The 19654-nt window shown below is 44.9% G+C and overlaps 1 protein-coding gene across 9 annotated transcripts in view; it reads left to right on the top strand.

Annotated features, from left to right (window-relative positions):
- The window catches only part of CACNA2D1 (calcium voltage-gated channel auxiliary subunit alpha2delta 1), a 400043-nt gene that overhangs the window by 12088 nt on the left and 368301 nt on the right, over positions 1-19654 (top strand). For 8 of the 9 annotated variants that reach the window (XM_033162979.1, XM_033162986.1, XM_033162984.1 and 5 more), the window contains exon 2: positions 7771-7912. In XM_033162979.1, the coding sequence (XP_033018870.1) occupies positions 7818-7912 (95 nt within the window). In that variant the 5' untranslated portion in view covers positions 7771-7817. Of the gene's footprint in view, positions 1-7282; positions 7295-7770; positions 7913-19654 lie in introns of those variants that run through there. The other variant, XM_033162980.1, reaches the window with a different exon arrangement.

Raw genomic sequence — 19654 nt, 5'->3', positions numbered from 1 at the left:
TGCCCAGAGCAACTTACTATCATCTATCTATCTATCTTTTATCAATCTATCATCTATCCATCTATCTAATTACTAAAACCAAGGATAAAACAGATTCACAAAGTTCTAACATAAAAATATTTCAGCACCCATTCAGCAAGTGGGACCAAAAAATACTCAGGGAAGGCCAATTGAAACAAATGAGGTTTTTAAGGCCTTCTGGAAAGCCTGACACATAACTGCCTGCCACAGCAGAGAGGCGGGGGAGATTTCCAAAGGTGTAGATCCACCAGAGAGAATGATCTCTCCCTTGATTACCCACCACACAGATCAAGGTGATGCCTCTGACTGAGATCTCAGTGTGTGTGTGAGAGTAAGTCAGTCAGTCAGTCAGGGTGCAGGTGGGCTATTCGATGGCTCAGGTCCAGACTGTTAAAGTTTAAAGCAAGCATAACTTATATACTGGAATTTGCAAGTGTGTAAAACATGGCATCCGATTCTTTAAAAATGCCCTCCCACCCACTTCTAACACTTTTAAAGTGATATGCATCAGATCTCACACCCTCTTACCTGTAACATGACAACAGGCCAATTGCCTCGACGTATATCTGTACACAAACTTTTGGGAAATGGCTAGATTGGAAATCAGGTCTTGGAATGATAAGGGTTTTTTTTTTTAATGGTAGCTAAAACCTATAGAACAAGCTAAGCTGAGCTATAACTTTAGATGCTGCAAGCTAAGGTTTTCTTTGCTCAATTATTGTTTATTTGAATATGAAACCAAAAATAAAGTTTTGTTGTGTTATAAACCACCTGGAAATCTCAAACTGAAGGGCAGTAATAGTTTAAATAAAGTAAGTAAGTAAATAAGTAAGTAAGTTCATATTCAGCTATTTCAACATCTTCCTCTGGTGATTTTAAGCATGCTTTCTATGTACTTTCTCACTTTTTCCACCATTGTCTCATTGCTATTTCTTCTTGCAGCTTTTCAAATAAATTAACCTTCCAATCTACTTCAACAACCTGTGATATTTTCTTTCAGAATAGACCATAGGGTGCGTTCCTACATATTTGTGCTTTGAAGTCAGTCACATTGAAAACTCATTGTGAAGTACTTACTCTCAAGTAATTCTGTTTAGGATGAAATATATAGAAGGGCTGCTGTAGTCTTTTTCTTAACTACAAAACTCTCTAAATTTTGTATTTTCTTATTTATTTTTTAAAATAAATGTATTAATGAATCATTGAGGCATTACTGAACATGTTTCAAATATATTCTTATTCAAATGCTTACAGATATATATTTATGTATTTTATATTGTCAGCCACCTTGAACACAATTTATTTTGTGGAAGTGTGGCATATAAATGAAAGTCTATTATTTCTGCTTCATGGTGGGCAGACAGGAGGCTTGTTGAGAGGGACTCCAAGTGTAGACGGAGACAGCTAAAGAGGCTCTAGGCCACAGATAGTGAAGCTGTAATCCTGCGGATGTTGATGAGGCGATGGGATGAGGCGAAATGCAGTCTAATTGGAGCTGAAGTCTGGCAACACATGGAGGGTTAGAGTTTCATCACACCTATTTCATGTGGTAGATCTTGGGTCAGCCCTGAACTACATTCTCTCATCACTTTATCATCTAATATACATATGATATACAGTGGTACCTCAGGTTAAGAACTTAATTTGTTCCGGAGGTCCGTTCTTAACCTGAAACTGTTCTTAACCTGAAGCACCACTTTAGCTAATGGGGCCTCCCGCTGCTGCCGCTGCCACGCGATTTCCGTTCTCATCCTGAAGCAAAGTTCTTAACCCGAGGTACTATTTCTGGGTTAGCGGAGTCTGTAACCTGAAGCGTCTGTAACCCGAGGTGCCACTGTATAGCAATCTGGTATATATTGCTTTCAGTCCCCCTGAAAACTTGCCATTGGTTCAGGAAAAGAAAGCCCCATTATTTAGGAGCGAGAAGCATGATATATTTTCATATAATATAAATTAAGGAAAAATGATGGAGCATGGTGTCATTCTAAAATAAAATCCTTTTGGGGTGATATGCACAGGATTGCACTGTTCCTGGAAACAAAGAAATCATTCAATATGTTTTTATTTTTACTTATACATTTTATTATTTATATTGATCACTGCAAAAGAACACATTGGGAATGCTGTTTTAGGAATGCAGAGGGGCCACCGCAGGGCAGACTATGCATTTCAGAAGCAATGATAACACAAAATACAAAATCATTTTCCACATTGAAACAAGTCTGTTCTGAACAATAAAACACATCCTGCACAATAAAACGAAAGAGAATGCAACTTGCACTGGTATTTTGCAGAGAACAGAGAAGAATCAAGCTCATTTAATAGATTGGAATGAAAATGATAAGCAAATATCAACTGGAGAAAACCCAGATATTTCATTTGAAGAAGAAAGCATAGAAGAGGCAAGGCTCTAATGCTGATGGTAATCAGATAGAATTACAGAGGATACAAAATAGCATCCATATATTCTCAAGGGTTACCTTTCAAAGATGCATTTTAAGTGGAGCGGAGTTATAAACAATTTAAAATTCCTTGTAATGAGAGGTATCAGGCAGGCTCTAACTGCAAGTGTTTTTGTAGCAATGCCTTCAAGTATGGGCTCCTGTGTGGCATATAATTAATGTTGAGAAAAATGAAAGCTATCATTTTATCAGCCTACATGCTACAATTTAAAACACGGTGTGTGTGGGGGGGAGGGGAATGATGACTTGGGAGCTGTCCCATCTCTTGAGCTGTAGCTTCTGTAAACTAGTAGTTAGGTGCCTATTCATATAGCCATGCTAACCAGATTATGATTAGACTTATGATACCCTGTGTGAAAGTTTGACACTTTCCATTGTGGGGGTGACCCTGCTTGTGTTGTTTTATGAGATGTCAGTGCAAGGAAATATGGCAGTAAGTGCAACCATATAAATATTGGTTATATGAATAGCTATAAATTAAGTGTAGTTTATTACTTAGTTTGTTGCCTTAAAAAAAGCTTTTCCCATTAGGATGTTTATTTAAAAGGAGTTCCATGCAATTATTTCACATACAATATCTAGAAAATTACATTGCAATTAGAGCTGAAACTAATGCAGGGGAACACACTTCTCAAATACACTTGCAAAAATTCTAATTTGAATTTTTAACAGTATCAGTTTTTTTGAATAAAAAAATAATGAATTGTATGACAAATGCAATGTCCTATATTGACTCTGACAAATACAGTAAATGGTTGAAGTAGTTTCCCTAAAACTGGTAAGATGTGATATTTAGTCCCCACCACCGCCAATCAAATTTTGAGAGCAAAACTTGACATTTTTGCCAAACCTCATACAGGATTCAACGCAGGGCACAGTGCAACAGACACTCCAGAATATTTGGATCAGTTGCTCACATTTACATTAGGACTGACACTTATCTTGAACTAATCAAGCAAATGGGGAAATGTAGAAAGGCAATTTGCATATGTAAATGGTGAAGGGTGCTTTTTTAAAAAAAGGAAACAGAACAAAATGTGAAATACGTCATTTAAGCATATCCGATTCAAAAGCAAAATGAAAGAAAACAAAGAAACAAGAAAAACTATAATAGCAAAATTATATTAATGAAAATAAGGTTGTATTTTATCTCAATATTTTGCATGTCAAATTAATTATGAATTTTATGTTACTGATATTTTATAACATATATTAGTATTTTTAAATAGATATTTAAACAGATATACCGCAGTATACAAACTGTTAATAAAAATGAATAAATAAAATGAACAAGCCCCTATTTCTTTTATTAGGTGCATGGTCTTCTTTACATCTTTTATCGGAAGTGAGCTCCCATCAAGAAAGCTGCCTCCCCCAAACCTGCTCATATCCAGTTCTATGAAACAGGATGTTAACTGTGGTTACAGACTATGTCTTGTAAGGACAGTGTCACGGCCCATCTAGCACAGCACTGTAAACACGGCCTGTTTAGGGACTCTTTGGAGTCTGAATAATTTCACTGCCTCACTTCCACTGGAGATGTGGGGGATTGATCCTGCGGCTGCTGCATATAATAAAACATACGCTCGGCCACAAAGCTGCATCTTCTCTGTAATAAGTGGTGCTTTTAAGCACTTAAGAATGAAAATTTTATGGATCAGAGACAAAGATGAGCTATTGTTACATAGGGAGCTGGCATCATGGGAGGCACTTTTATTCTTGCATGCCTCGTACTATGGGATTGATACTCGGAGCTTGAAACCCACTCTTCAATCTTTGTTTTCACTGCTTTGGCCAGAGTGCAGAGCCAGCCCCACTATGGGGCAGATTCCAGTGGGCACGAGGTGCCCCTGAAGCAGCTCTTGAGCACCAATAACTGCCAGTGCAGTGCCTGTTATTGAATATATTCTATTTTGGGGTTGCACACTTAAGTAGAGGATGGAGCCAAGCCAAGAGCCTGGCAGGTGAGGAGCAGAGATGGAACAGAGCCTGGTAGATCCAGGATGGAGCGTAACAGAATTTGTCAGATCATGAGTGAAGCTTGGCAGAGTCTAGGGTGTCCTGGCTTTTCAGATCACAACATTAGTTACTTGAGACTTTTACTGGCTGGACCAGTAATGTAGCATCACAGGAAAAAGATGGAGCGATGAAAGCCCCAAGTCCCCAGTTCAAACTTCACTTCTGTTATGAACTACTAGGTGATTTAGGTTGCAATTATCCTATGCACATTTACCTGGGTGTAAGCCCTATTGAACTCCATTGGGCTTATTTCTGAGTAGGCATTGATGGTCTTGTGTTAGTAACCATGTTATTCTAAAGCAGGAATGGGCAACCTGTAGCTTCTAAAATGTAGCTGGTCTCCAGCTCCTGTCTGCTCCAGCTGGCATGGCCAGTGGTCTGGAATAATGGAAATTGCACACTAATAAGATCTGGAGAGCCAGGTGTTTGTATCTTTACAATGAGACACATGCTCCATATTTAAAATAGCATGAAATATACATACTGTGGTTCAGGTCAAATCAAGCCCCAAAGTCAAAGATCTGGAGTTCTTGCTTAGAGTCAGAGCTTGAATCTTTAGGCAGCACAGCAACCATAAACACATTTAACTGGGAGTAAGCCCCTTGAACTTGATTGGATCCGCTCCTGAGTAGACATGTATAGGATTGCGCTCCAGTAGGGATTTTGCTTCAAAACAGAATTCACAGTTTGTTGCTCGTTTGCCAGACACCAGGATCCCTGGAGATAATTCCACTGGGGCCTGCTTTTTGCCTGTTACTTTTTAGACCTTTACAAAGCATCATTTAATAAACATGCAAGAATGGATCTTACTCTGGTATAACTATTTGTATCCTCCACTTCTTCAGAAGCACAGTAATATAGCAATACAAAAAAAGGCAGCACATCAACAAAGACAGCCATTCCCATAGTGTATTTAGTTGTAATTATGATGACACATAGCAATCTCAGTGTCAATGACAATGCTCCCGTGAGTCAATCAACATACAGTAACCGCAGGAACAATAAAGTGACATCACAAACTTCTCCAGTACCTTTCCCTATGCATTTTGCCAGGAAGCGTCTTCTCCTCAGTATAGACCAGCATTTATAAAATTTGGATCCCTAGCTGTTGCTGGACTCCAACTCCCAACATTCCTAGCTAGCAGGACCAGTAGGCAGGGATGATGGGAGTTGTAGTTCAACAACAGTTGGACACCCAAGTCCGCAAAACACTGGTGTAAGTAATGCAACAGCTCAGGAGTAGGCAATGCGGTCCCTTACAGATGTTCTTGGGCTCCAACACTCATCAGTCCCAGACAGCATGGCCAATGGTCAGGGATGTCAGGAGCTGGAGTCCAGCAGCGTCTGGAGGGCACCGCATTGCCTATCCCTGCTAATAGCTCCATGGGCAGGAGGGCAGCAATCTGTGCCTGCAATCAGAGTTCCCAGGCTTCTCTCTGAAAAGGTTTTAAGTCCCAACCCAAACCCAGCCAGCTGTCAAACATACCCTTTGCCAGGATAATAACCAGGGCTGGTCAGAAAAAGGAATGTCACTCTGATCACAACAACCAGGCACTAAAAATGTAAGTAGTAAATGTAAGTAATAAATAAATGAAAGACATGAAATGCCATAGCCCTTATATCAAGGGTCTGTCATGCACTTTTGAACTGCACATGCTGGGACAAGACAAAACAATGGGGGCACCACCACCTTCTCCCTGGCTGCTACAGGGATGCTGGAGGGCTGTGGGTGCATCCCTGTCTCTGCGCATGTAGAATAGCTACCTGGTTGCCCTGGAGAAGTCAAGAGAGAGAGAGTTGGGGGTTGATAATGACTAATGGCCAGAAGCTGCAGCAGTTCTCCTTGGTAAAGGTTTGCTGTGTGTTTGGGAAAGGGTGGCACCCCCTCAGGGAAATCTTCTGTTCTGCAGACTGTAACTCACCCCCCTCTTCTCTCTTGAATGATAAGATTAAAGTCTTTCTGGCTGCATCTTTCCCCCCTCCTCTAATTAGAATCTGTTCACTTTGCCCCCTCGCTCAGCAGATGGAAACACAACAACAACCCACAGCTATTCAATCGCTGTCGAACAAATAAATGCCCACGTTTCGGAGTCGAGAGCCCTTCGTCGACGCGTAACTTGGCCCTGGGATCCTCGCGGATGACACAGGGCTGACACTTCCCCGTTCTACACTCACCTATAGCCCAAGAGCTGTCAGCGGAGCTGAAAGATCACCCTGGGCGTGATTTGTCTCCAGCTCCTTTGCAGTGGATGTTTGCGAAGCGATTGCCATAAAGACCTTTGCAACTCCAGAACAGAAGGGCGCCTGCGCTCACAAGTCCCTTTATTACCTGCCCAGGAAATCTCTTTGCCTGCCTTCTGCATGTATCAAACTTTTGCATTTTAATGTTGTGAACCGCCCTGCGATCTTCGGGCGAAGGGCGGCGTATATTTTGTAATAATAATGATGATGACGACGACGATAACAACAACAACAATAATATTAATATGCCGGCTGCAGCAGCACGCAGCCTCGACCAGACACCACCCCGCCCTTCTCCCACCTCAGGGAAGATCAGACACTTAACTTTGGGAGTTTCCTTTGATTCCCTTGTATGGCGAAGCTCATCTCCCTCGGAGGAGGCTCCGACCCGGCCCTCCTGCGAGAGGAGGACTCCCACCCCCCACCCCCCAGATCATGGAAGCGGAGAGAAACCCAGACGCGGCAAGCCTCTCCCTTCGCAACTCCCTCCCTCGCTCGCTCGCCAACCGCTCCCACCCCGCCCTCTCGTCCCTCTCCTCCTCCTCCTCCTCCTCCTCCCGGCTGCCTGCAATCGGGGGGATAAATCAGGGGAGGAAACGCGCGCACGCACACACACACACACACACCCCGAAACAGACACGCGCGCGCGCGCGCGAGGGAGCCGGGATCTGTTACAAAAGTAGCCCCGATGGCGGCGGATCACAGCAAGCAGAAGCTGCCGCCGCCCGAGTAGCAAGAGCCTCTCTCGCCCGCCCGCCTCTGGCTGCGTCTCCCGCTTCTTCCCGCCCTCCACCCGCCGAGCGCGGCCGCCGCTTCCCTCCGCCCAGCCGCCCCCGAGGAGCCGCCGCTGCCTGCTTCTCCTCTGAAGCTGCCTGTGGCTTTACACAGAAGAGGAGAGAGAGAGATTGATTGATTAGTATTATTCCTCCCGTGCTCTCCCCGATTGTTATTATTTTTTAACTTCACCACTATCATCATCATCATCAACAACAACAACATTATTATTAATATTATCATCATCATCCTTTTATCCGGCACTTGTGGGCAAGGGGGCATCGATCTTCGATCAGGAAGATGGCTGCTGGCTGGTGGCTCTTTTTCACCCTGACCCTTTTGCAGTCCTTGGTGATAAACCTCTCCGCAGACGGGCCCTTCCCTTCTGCCACCACGTAAGTCCCACCTGAGTCCGGCAGGGTCCCGGTCCCCCTCCCGCCCCCCGTTCTCCTTCTTCTCCTTGCATGGTAGTCAGTCAGGAAGGGTGGAGGAGATTTCGCCCGAGGAAGGGAACCGGGGAGGAGGAGGACGAGGAGTGCCCGGGCTTGCTAAGGCGGGCGAGCCGTCGTGCTGGCCACGGATCCTCAACAAGGCGGAATCCCCTCAGCTGGAGAAAAGTAGCAACTGGTAGTAGGCTGTCCCGGGTCTCGGCTGGGCTCCTCGGGCTGGGCTTGCAGGGCCTGCTTCTGCTGCCATGCCCGCTGGAGCCCAGCCCAGCCCGGGAGATTCCTGCGAGGGATCGACAGCATCTCCAAATAGATGGGCTTAGAGGAAAGTTTCTAGTTTCATCGCCACCACTGTGACTTGAATGGCTGTTTTGACCTCGTGGAGATTTGGGGCAATAAAGAGAGAGAGAAAGAAGCATTTTAAAGGAAAGCGTGCCTGTGTTGTATAGAGAAATGTGTTTTTCTGAAAGGCCCTGAAGCCGAAGTCACGGCGCAGCGTTTAAGTTTTCTAACGCTCATATTGTAACCTTAGTGCTTCCAGTGTGTGACATGAATGTTGTGACAGTTCCAGGGTTTGTTTTGCGTGTGTGTGTGTGTGGTTTTGCAAGCATCCACGCATGTGCAAAACCAGAGCTGTGGTGGGTTTTTCTTTCTCTCGCCCTTTTTTCACTGTTCTAAAATGCTATGCAAGGTAAGCTGGGTGTTCTCAGATTTAGGCGATCGCCTAACGATGATCTCGTTAGGCGATGCATCGGCGAGTGCTGCTAATTATGGTATGTTTTCCGTTTGCTGCCTTGCATGAGTGCAGGATAGCATCTTGAAAGCAGCAGGCAGTGATTAGCAGAAAACTTGCCCAGAGCGGGGCAAGAGGTTCACATCAAGAAACGAAGGCAGAAAATAAATAAATAGGCCGGTGTCTGATTTATTTATTTATTTTTGCCAGGGAGAGTTAAAGTAACAATTGGGGTGACTGATCTGTGTTGCCTCAGAAACACTTTAGTTCTTAAATCTAGGCAGCCGCCGTCATTAAGCATCTTAGTGTGAATGACTCACTGTAACACATTTTATGCAGAGGTAAAACACACGGACACACACACACACACAGAGAGAGAGAGAGAGACAGCAATGCTAGCAGCCTGCATTCTTGGAAAATAGAAAGTGTACTGTGCTGGTTCAGTTGGTGTGGAAGAAGGAGGACTTTACAGTGATGGTTATAAGTGCAGTTCACCAATTAGCTAGCTGGTTCAGTGAGGTTCAGATCTCTGTGCTTCCTCTCCCTGAGTGTAAGCTCAAAAGGGGCTGGGCTCATGGCTAGAAGGAGAAAGTTAACAGAGAGAGCTGGGCTAGGAATCTCACCTTTTTAGAATGGTTAAATGAAGCCTTGCTCAAGCTGGTGGATTCCACCATCATTACCATCCCATTTCCTTGAGCTGGCTCTTTGCCATTCTGAAGCAAAACTGCCCAGCCTGGAAAAAAAAATTGTCATAAAATTCCATCCCTACTTTTGTTTGGTTTAGTGGGAGGGTTAGTGTTTGGGTTTAACACAGATGTAGCCTGTCATTTGCTGTTGAGTGCCTAAAACTTTAATGGGACTTGCACTGTGCAGAAATGTGTGTCTGAGCCAGGCTGATTACTTGGCCGCTGCATTTATGGTTAGAGGAAACAAAAATGGGAGCAAGGACCAGAGATGCAAGGAAGATAAGCTGCTCAAGAGAGGGAGCTGAACAGAAGAAGCAAATTGGCTTGGTGTTACAGTATCTTAAGGCAGTTGCTTCTTTTGAACGGAAAGAAGTACTGTAGACTTTATAGATTCTACCCACAACACAGGCTGTTTCTTTACCAAAGTATCCTGCAAGAATATTCCTTTGTTTCAAGGCAGAGAAACGAGGTTTTGGTTGGGGAATAAACCAGCAGGAAAGCTGAAAGATGCCTATTTTAAAAAGGAAAAGGGAAGTTAAAGGTGCTGCTTGAAGATGTGTTAGATTGTTTATAATAATAACTAGAAAATTCCCTCTTCTAGTACAGGAAGGAAACAAAGACAAATCAAATTCAGGATGTTGCCAAGTAAAGAATTAAATGCAGATGTAGTTAAACCAGAAAGCAGAGTCCAAATCAAAATCCTTTTATGGGCAGTTATAAATCTGGTTCCAAATAATTGCAACTAAAAGCAAATCAATCCCTGTACCTTTTCATCACTGTATTTGGAAAGGTCTTTCATTTCTTCATTCTTTCAAAATGATAGGCTATACGATTTACAAATACAGTATTTAGGGGAGTGGGGAAAAACCTTCTGAATTTTCAGGAATATATATTTAATAATAACCAGCTGTTTAGAAATGCCTACTTTTTGTTGTTAATCTTTTGCCTTATAAATTTTCTACCAGTAAGTGTTCTTTAATATGCTTGTTTCATGGTTACATGCATGTATTAAAATGCATTTTAAATAAGTAAATATTTTATCAACACCTATTGATTAAAATTGTTGTACTCCGTCTCCCAATGGTAATTCTTCATCTAGTATGATTTAAAAAACAAACAAACAATTACTGCCATTTTTACCATACACACAACAGAACATACATATATAGGCAACACTATGCAGTATGAACTTGTCAGATTTCTAGAATGATATGCAAGCTAAACTTGGAGATACTGCATATGTAACTATTTATAAATTGTTCTAGCAGGAAAAAAAGCACAGCATTGCCTTGTGTTAAAAAAGAAGTTTCAAAATGAAATTACACATTTCAGATGGGTGTTATGTCCCAAAATATTTTGCATTGTCTCATGGTTTTAAAATGAAAAGAATCCCTTTTCGTTTAGAGCATTAATTTGAATGTTTTGTCCAAGCAGTGATGATTGTGTGGTATGTTTCATGAACTGAGGATGGAATTATTTGAATTTCATTGAGGCTTATGTTTAGGTGTGCTTGTTTTTTTTTTCTTTTAAAAAAACCACCCCCATTTAATGCTATTTTTAAAAGCCAACCTGGAAATGGGTATGAGGCATGCCTTGTTGCTTTTTATTTTCAGGATCCATTCAGACTAAATAAATCAAATTTAAAACATTCTGTTCTGAAATTGGGGGAATTTTACACACCATTTGCTCAGGTATAAAGTATAGAACACAAGGAATCTCCCTTTTAGCAATCAGCTTGATTTTGGTATTATTTTACTGTTCCCAATACAAGCTAAACGTTTGGGATGTTCAGCATAAAATACAGTGGCCTAAACACACTAACAGTAGAAATATCCGAGTTCAGTAAGACTTACATCATAGTAGATGTGCTTCGGATTAAGTGATTCATTGTGTACTTAACAGTATAACTGTTAAGATACCATTACCATTGCAATGAAATATTGGATCACCCACCACATGTTGTGGGTATCAAAGTTCTATTTCAAATACTTTAAAATAGCCTTTAATGAATGGTAAATTGTTGAACACATGTGTGTTTCATAACTTTCCCACATGCTTTACTTAGTGGAAATTACCTTTTACTGTAGCAGTTACTCAGGGAAGAGAGCTCCCATGTACAAGAGACAGAACAGTCAGAAGGTGCAATACGTTTGGAGCTGGGTGTACCGTGTCAGTGTCGCCTCATAGATTTCTCCCATCAACCTATTTTAAGTGCCACTTGTAGCTTGAAACATAGGAAGCATAAACCACTGCAGTTAAAGTGTAGTTAACTTTTTATAAAATACAGTTGACATTTTAACGGTAGTTAAAATTAACAATCGTGAGTTGGGTGCCTAATATGCCGATCAATAACTTATACTTTTGTTGGCTGCAATTATTACTACAACCCTGTTGCTTTGTATGTGTCATATGGGAGGAGGACTAGATGTGTTTAAAGAGCACTATGTTCATTTTTAAGAAAATTACCAAAGGAAGCTGATTATTGGATTTTTTGCAACTTCATTTGTGTACAGCTTTTTAAATATTAGCACTAATATTAGCAGATAATACAAATATTGCAAAATATTAAATATCCCAATTTTTTTGTCGCTCGGGTATTTTAAAAAATTATTGTTGAACTGCATTGATACCCATGAAATGATATTTTCTAGGGGGAGGGAAGTGTTTTGTTCCTGCAGCAAATATTGAAATATTGAGGTGCCTGGGAATTTGCCAGCCTCATTTTCACTAAAAAGAAGTAAGGCTGCTAGGGTGTCTTTTCCACCCCTTGATTCTTATATTGCTGCTGTCTATGACTCTTCCATCTAACTTAGAATGTGTGAAAGTGTAGCTACAGTGTCTTTTCCTTCATTCAAATAATCTCACTTGCTAGATTGACTAATAGCAGAAGACTTGATTTAGGTCTTTAAGGCAACAAAGGCAATGGGAATTTTGCTTTCAGTGGGCTGTTAAAATTGATCTAATCAATCTTTTAGCACACACACAAAAGCAAATGCTAATTTGCAATTATTCTCCAGAAGAATCCTCTTAATACACCCTTTAACATTTGCTAAAGGATAATTTAAAAAAATAATTGTACCCAATTCCTAAATATATTACCGGTACATGAAAGCAAGTTCTCTTTAAAACAATGGAACAAGTCCCCTACAGGTTGCTGCGGACCAAGCAGGTAGGCGAAAGGCTATTGCAGTCTCAACCCATTCTTTAGAATTGGAGCCGGAATACTCCTGGCATTTTGAGTATAAGTGCTGTTTTCCATTAATCAATCATTATAAGTTTTTGCTTGGCTAGAACTTTGATCATTGTATTCTCCTTCTGCCCACTTCCCCCCCCCTCTCCCTTACCAAGGTATTTATTTGAATTAGGGTGATCGGTGGAGGGTTGTAGGTAGAATAATGTATAAATTTCAGATACGGAAGTCTGTTTTCTATTATTACTTAGGGCATGATCCACAGAGCACAGGTGTAGCACCTATTCATAGAGGATACCTATAGGACCCAATCAGTGGCGTCGCTAGCCTCTGCGCTGCTGGGGGCGGCGGCAGCGCAGAGGCACCCCCTGGGGGAGGGGCACGACGCGCGCGCCGTGACGTCATCATGACGTCACGACGCACGTGTATACAGAAAGGGGGGATTTCCCCCTTTCCGAGGCTTTTTTTCGGCGGGGGGGGGTGGTGACCAGCGAGGAGGGGGTGACGGGTGACCCCCACGTCGCTGGTCGCCCCCCCCCCGCCGAAAAAAAGCGGTGGAAAGCGGAAAAAGAAGCAGAGCGGCGCTTAAACGCGCCTGCTCTGCTTCCTTTCCAGGCTTTCCCCGCCCCCCCCCGCGGTTTTTTTCGGCGGGGGGGTGGTGGTGACCAGCGAGGAGGGGGTGACGGGTGACCCCCACCTCGCTGGTCGGCCCCCCCCCCGCCGAAAAAAGCGGCGGAAAGCGGAAAAAGAAGGAGAGCGGCGCTTAAACGCGCCTGCTCTGCTTCCTTTCCAGGCTTTCCCCGCCCCCCCCCCCGCGGTTTTTTCGGCGGGGGGGTGGTGGTGACCAGCGAGGAGGGGGTGACGGGTGACCCCCACCTCGCTGGTCGCCCCCCACCGCCGAAAAAAAAGCGGCGGAAAGCGGAAAAAGAAGCAGAGCGGCGCTTAAACGCGCCTGCTCTGCTTCCTTTCCAGGCTTTCCCCGCCCCCCCCCCCGCGGTTTTTTTCGGCGGGGGGGGTGGTGACCAGCGAGGAGGGGGTGACGGGTGACCCCCACCTCGCTGGTCGCCCCCCCCCCCCGCCGAAAAAAAGCGGCGGAAAGCGGAAAAAGAAGCAGAGCGGCGCTTAAACGCGCCTGCTCTGCTTCCTTTCCAGGCTTTCCCCGCCCGCCCTCCCGCGGTTTTTTCGGCGCGGGGGGGTGACCAGCGAGGAGGGGGTGACGGGTGACCCCCACCTCGCTGGTCGCCCCCCCCCCCCCGCCGAAAAAAAGCGGCGGAAAGCGGAAAAAGAAGCAGAGCGGCGCTTAAACGCGCCTGCTCTGCTTCCTTTCCAGGCTTTCCCCGCCCCCCCCCCGCGGTTTTTTCGGCGGGGGGGGTGGTGACCAGCGAGGAGGGGGTGACGGGTGACCCCCACCTCGCTGGTCGCCCCCCCCCCCCCGCCGAAAAAAAAGCGGCGGAAAGCGGAAAAAGAAGCAGAGCGGCGCTTAAACGCGCCTGCTCTGCTTCCTTTCCAGGCTTTCCCCGCCCCCCCCCCGCGGTTTTTTTCGGCGGGGGGGGTGGTGACCAGCGAGGAGGGGGTGACGGGTGACCCCCACCTCGCTGGTCGCCCCCCCCCCCCCCCGAAAAAAAGCGGCGGAAAGCGGAAAAAGAAGCAGAGCGGCGCTTAAACGCGCCTGCTCTGCTTCCTTTCCAGGCTTTCCCCGCCCGCCCTCCCGCGGTTTTTTCGGCGCGGGGGGGTGACCAGCGAGGAGGGGGTGACAACCCCCCTCGCGGGTCGCCCCCCCCCCGCCGAAAAAAAGCGGCAGAAGCACCCCATCCATGTGCTGCTGCTCCGGGGGTGACGGAGGGAGCGGCGGCGCGTGGGAGTGGCGGGAGGGGCCGCCGCTTGACACCCCCACCCGCCGCTGCTCACCCTGTCACTGGGGGCGTCCCGCCCCCACCGCCCCTCCCCAGCGACGCCCCTGGACCCAATAGGAGCATGAGTAAAGGGGCAGAGAAGGATGAGTGGATGGAGACATGGAAGAGGTGAAGAGACCTCATGTTGCCTGTTGCATATGAAATGTGTGTCTCTGTGTTATGGAAACCCTCTGTGTGAGAACAGCATCTCTATATCATGTGTATCATGTCCTTATAAACACCAGCAGTGCTCTTTTCTTCTTTGCAAAATTCTTGAAGCTTCTTGTACTAAGCATCTTGGTCACGACCACCTGTTGCTTTAGACAGCTTTTCATGCAAAATGTTTAAATCTGTTCCAGGACTAATATCGGCAGTTACTCTTTAAACCATTCCTTTGTTGGTCAACATAATTTGTTGCCTTAAGTGGAAATTACATTATACAAAAACACACACACCTGATTGTGGTCTTCTGGTGCATTTTCATTTGAATTGATATTTTATTGCTATAAATGTAATAATTTGAATCCACTTCTTAATTTGCCCTGCTGAATCAAATGGATCACTTGAATCCTTAAGATACCCTGATGATAACCCTGAATTTTTTTAGTTGCCAATGAAACATGTGCTATAAAGACTATTCCTATGAAAAGGGAAATGCTGAGAGACTGCCCAGTGCAGCACTTCGTTCTCTGGCTTTCAGCTAATTCATGTGCCACTGACTTTCATGTGAATTTGGGCACGTTACTGAGCACAGGGTTTCTAAAACCATTTGTACCGTAAGTCTTCTGTATCTTAAAGAAATGTTGATATAATACAACAATTCCCTCCTGGTAGGAGGGAACAGGACTTGGGAAAATATTCTACCTCCTCGTGAAAGTTGAATACTACCATAAGGCCTCTTTGCTGTGGTGTCTCCCACTGCTGTAGGGCCACTGGGAGATACTAGAGTGGAGCAGCCCCACAGTTGCACGGGGCATTATACAGCCACCCTTTTCCTTGGAAGCATTATATTATTGGAGAAGACTAGAGAGATCCTTCCCTGGCCAAACCTGTTCCCTAGAGTGCAGTCCTATCAGCATATTGTTGATGTCCTTTAATGGAATATATACAAAATGTCCATCTTCGCAAGTTGCGTGGCTATGCAGATGACACCAGCCTGTTTGAAATCATTCAAAAGCAATGGGTTGAATGTTGCTGGATTCCCTGCAGGAAACTCACCTTCTGGAAGGCACTGCAACTGATATGCCATACCCATGCTATTACCTTCAATGATCCCACCCCCAGTGTCCTATCTCCAGTGGTGGCCAAAATGTTGCTTTAGTGTTATTGAAGAACATCTTCTGGAGATTTAACAAGTAGATGAGCATAGTATAGTTCCCTTTGTTATGGACAGATAATTCAGGCTTTGCCTGGAAATTATCAGGTGCCTGTAGCTTCTTCAGGTGTGGAGGAATAGTTAGTATCATCTGTCTCTAGAGATTGATAGACCAGATGGGGATCTAGATGGTCGCTGGGGATATTGATACAATAACCCTTAAAACCCTCTTTCAATGGATAGGATCAAGCTAAAAGCCCATTTGGAGGCCTGTGTTGCGCAGACAGGCAGAGTCCCCCCGACCCCAGGCGACCCCTGAGCGGAATAATGACTCAACGTGCTATGGGATTAAAATTGGCCACAACTTTATTAAGTTTCAGATGTAGGGAAACCTTGGCTCAGGCCAGGGGCGTAGCAAGGGGGGGCGGGCCGCCCCAGGCAGCGCCCTGTAGGGGGTTGACACTTCGGGCGGTGGCCCCGCCCCCTGAACATTTTTTCAAATTTTTTTCCCTATTTTCGGCACTGCCGGGGTGGAGCCACAGGGGTGGCCAGCGAGGAGGGGCGGCAGCGCCGGAAATAGTCCCACCCTTCCAGCGGCACGAGCAGCCGCGGCATGAAGGGGTGCCGCTGGCGGGGAGGCGGCTTCGGGAGTCTCCCAAAGCCGTCGCCCGGCACCCCCGGGGGCGGGGCGTTGTGGCGTGTGCGTCATGATGCACACATGCGTCGCAATGCCCCGCCCCCAGGGGTGCCCGGGCAGCCAAGGGGCTAGAAATGCCCCTGGCTCAGGCATTGGGCGTTTATTCTTCCCAGTCCCCAGCCAGGGATCTGGGAGACTTCAGGGTTATCCAGAATGTGTGGGGATTGGGCTGGCCCTGGAGAACATATATTCAAGCAGAGAGCCCACCCCCCGTTTTGCCGCCACTAGAGGGGAGAGCAATGACAACCTCTTGGTTTATGGCGAATGCCTCCCCCCAAGACCCCTTTAACGGGGAACCCTGGTATCACCGCCGCAAGGGGGATGTGGGTCACCGCTTCATCCCCCCCCCCATTTAGGAAGATAGACTAAAGGATTCCGCCCAAGGTCTGAAACCGCCAAAGTTGTGATGTTTTGCTACGGGAAAGGCAAAACCTGCCAATGCAGGAAAATTCCTTTCCAGCCCTTCAACAGTGAGCCTGACGTAGCATCGCCTGCGTACCTGTGAAGAAGAGGTTAACCTGCAAAAGAAGACTTAACTGATGGAGGGGAGGGGAGGGGAGGGTGGGAGCCGACTGCTGCTTTGCAGGTAAGATTCACCTTCTGTTGTGTGGGCAGGGCGGTCCCTCCCCTTACCTGGCCAATCCCCTGACAACGCCTCCCCAGGTGGGATTGGGCGATCGGCTGAGGTAGGCGGGGACCCCGGTATCCAGCCTGGGGAGGATGAAGCCAGACTGAACTACCGGGAGCCGCACTGGGATCCGGGGGGCTGTGTGCGACCATGCAAAAGTCGCCCCCCATTTGATGTGGGGAGCGGTCATTGTGCTGGTTATGGTGGCAAAGAGAACATGCTGCCTTTACATTGTGCCATTTGCCAGGGCCTTTTCCAGGTGGTGGGAGGCTTCTGTCAACTTAGTTCCTCTGCTTCACACTTAGGAATATCTGTGACTCTCAGTAACTTCTGTTTGGACACTTAGCTAATAAAATTCCTTGAAAGCATTCTCATGTAGGCATTATACTCAAGATGTTCCAAGCCTTCCTTCCTTCCTTCCTTGGATGAGTTTCCATTCTTGATGACTGAGTAAGCTGGCCAAGTGATATCAGTTTCATAATTTTTGACCCAGCAATATATTGCAAATCAACTGGTTTGAAGTCTGTATCATGATTTCACTTTCATAATTTTTGACCTAGAAATATATTGCAAATAATGATGTTTGTGTGTGTGTGTGTGTGTGTGTGTGTGTGAGAGAGAGAGAGAGAGAGAGAGAGAGAGAGAGAGAGAGAGAGAGAGAGAGCTATGCAAAAATCACAGTGGGGGAAAACTGTGAAGCCAGCCAATGTCCCTACATAGCTCCAGCCTTATTTCAGACATTGTGATATATCGGTATATCACAGTGTTTAGCTGGTGATATATCATGAACTTGAAAACCAGATATCAGCCAGCCCAACAAGTTATGTAGACCAGTTTGCAATTTGCTATTCTCGGGAAGGTAATTAATCAAGCAAGCAGTTGTGATTCAACTGTAGGAAATTGCAGTTGTGGCAGATTATCTAAATCAGTGTTTTTCAACCACTGTTCCGCGGCACACTAGTGTGCCGCGAGATGTTGCCTGGTGTGCCGTGGGAAAAATTGAAAAATTACTTTATATATAGTCAATATAGGCACAGAGTTAATTTTTTTAACATTTTCTAATGGTGGTGTGCCTCGTGATTTTTTTCATGAAACAAGTGTGCCTTTGCCCAAAAAAGGTTGAAAAACACTGATCTAAATCCTTGTCTGAGTTTTGGGCTGGTTCCTGATTAAAACTGACTTGGTGACACTGGTTGACAATCTGTTGGAAGACAGAAGGAGAGTGATTCTGTTAATTGTCCTGAAACTTTAATCAACATTGAGTACTATTTTTTTTCATAGTACTGTATTTGCTTTCATTACTTTTGTGGGCTGGGTTTGAAAGCAAGGCAGTTGTGGCAGTTTTGCTTCTAGTTCACAGGTAGGCAGCAGAAATTGGTGATGGACGATAGTTGTTCCTCCCTATGACCTGTCCTGTAGGCCTTCACAAAGTTAATTTCTCTCCCTCCCTCCCACTGTGTTGGGGCTGTCACTGGAAATCTACCAACCTATTTCTTTTCTTTGGATCCAGGTGAGGCAGCAGATTTCCTTAACAAATCAGTAACGAACTGGATATAAGTAAAAACTGAACATAATACAGAGGTGTTGATACGGACCAATTAACCAAAAGGCAGGTAAAGTGCCTCTTCTGGGTGGAGTCATGCTGCTCAAAATCTAGACACCTTTATCTAGGTAGGAGTTGTTGATTCCAGATTTAACAGCTGGTTTGTTCCTTGAGCATGTAATCCAAAGATTGGAAGAACTGCTATCTCAGGTTAATTGATTGCTGAATAAGCGGCCACTCAACTGAATGGCACAACAGCTCTGACATGTTTTGATTTGGTTACCCTTATTCCAGAATACTATTTGGTAACAATAATCCTTTGATTGGATTACTCCCTAGGATGGTAAGAAGAAGCAGCAACCAGATTTGCTTGCTTTTTGCATAATTTTCACTATTTATTTACAAAGATTCTAATGAGTTTATGAAAGAAAATGACATTATATAACATCAACAAATCAGCAAGCTTTTGCAGTTAATTACAGCAATCCAATTGCCTATTTCTCAAGCTACACACAAAATATGCTTGTTAGAATATTGTTAAAAGGAATACCTTTTCCTGATACCCTGCCCTACACATACACACAAAATGTGCAATTAACATCTTTGTAACCAATAACTGGCTGTGATAAGTTACAGCATTTCCAAATATTGATTTGGGCCACCTTCCTAACATAGATTTAATGTAGGTAAAATCACTGTTTGGAAGAATGAGTTTTTAAGCAATTATCCTTTTTGTACATTTGGACCTAGTGAAGTCAGTGCACATGCCCTTATTTCATTTTGTCTGCTGATGAGATTTCCTTTCACTGGCTTGGCTGGGAAGAACCGACCTCTAGCCAAAAAAGTCAACAATTTTTGGTTTGCAGGCTAATGCTACTGAATATCGCTTCCCCTAGCCGCTTGGCTCATTGCCTTCTAATGCAGGAAACAGATGCCAATATTCATAGTACTGTAGTTCCACAAGTGTACTTAGTGCCGTTTGAGTAGGTAATCTGTGGTTGTTGTTC

Source organism: Lacerta agilis, chromosome 10 (genome assembly GCF_009819535.1).
Source record: "Lacerta agilis isolate rLacAgi1 chromosome 10, rLacAgi1.pri, whole genome shotgun sequence".
Taxonomy (NCBI): domain Eukaryota; kingdom Metazoa; phylum Chordata; class Lepidosauria; order Squamata; family Lacertidae; genus Lacerta; species Lacerta agilis.
Note: the sequence above shows the minus strand (reverse complement) of the source record. Positions and strands in the feature narration are given on the sequence as shown.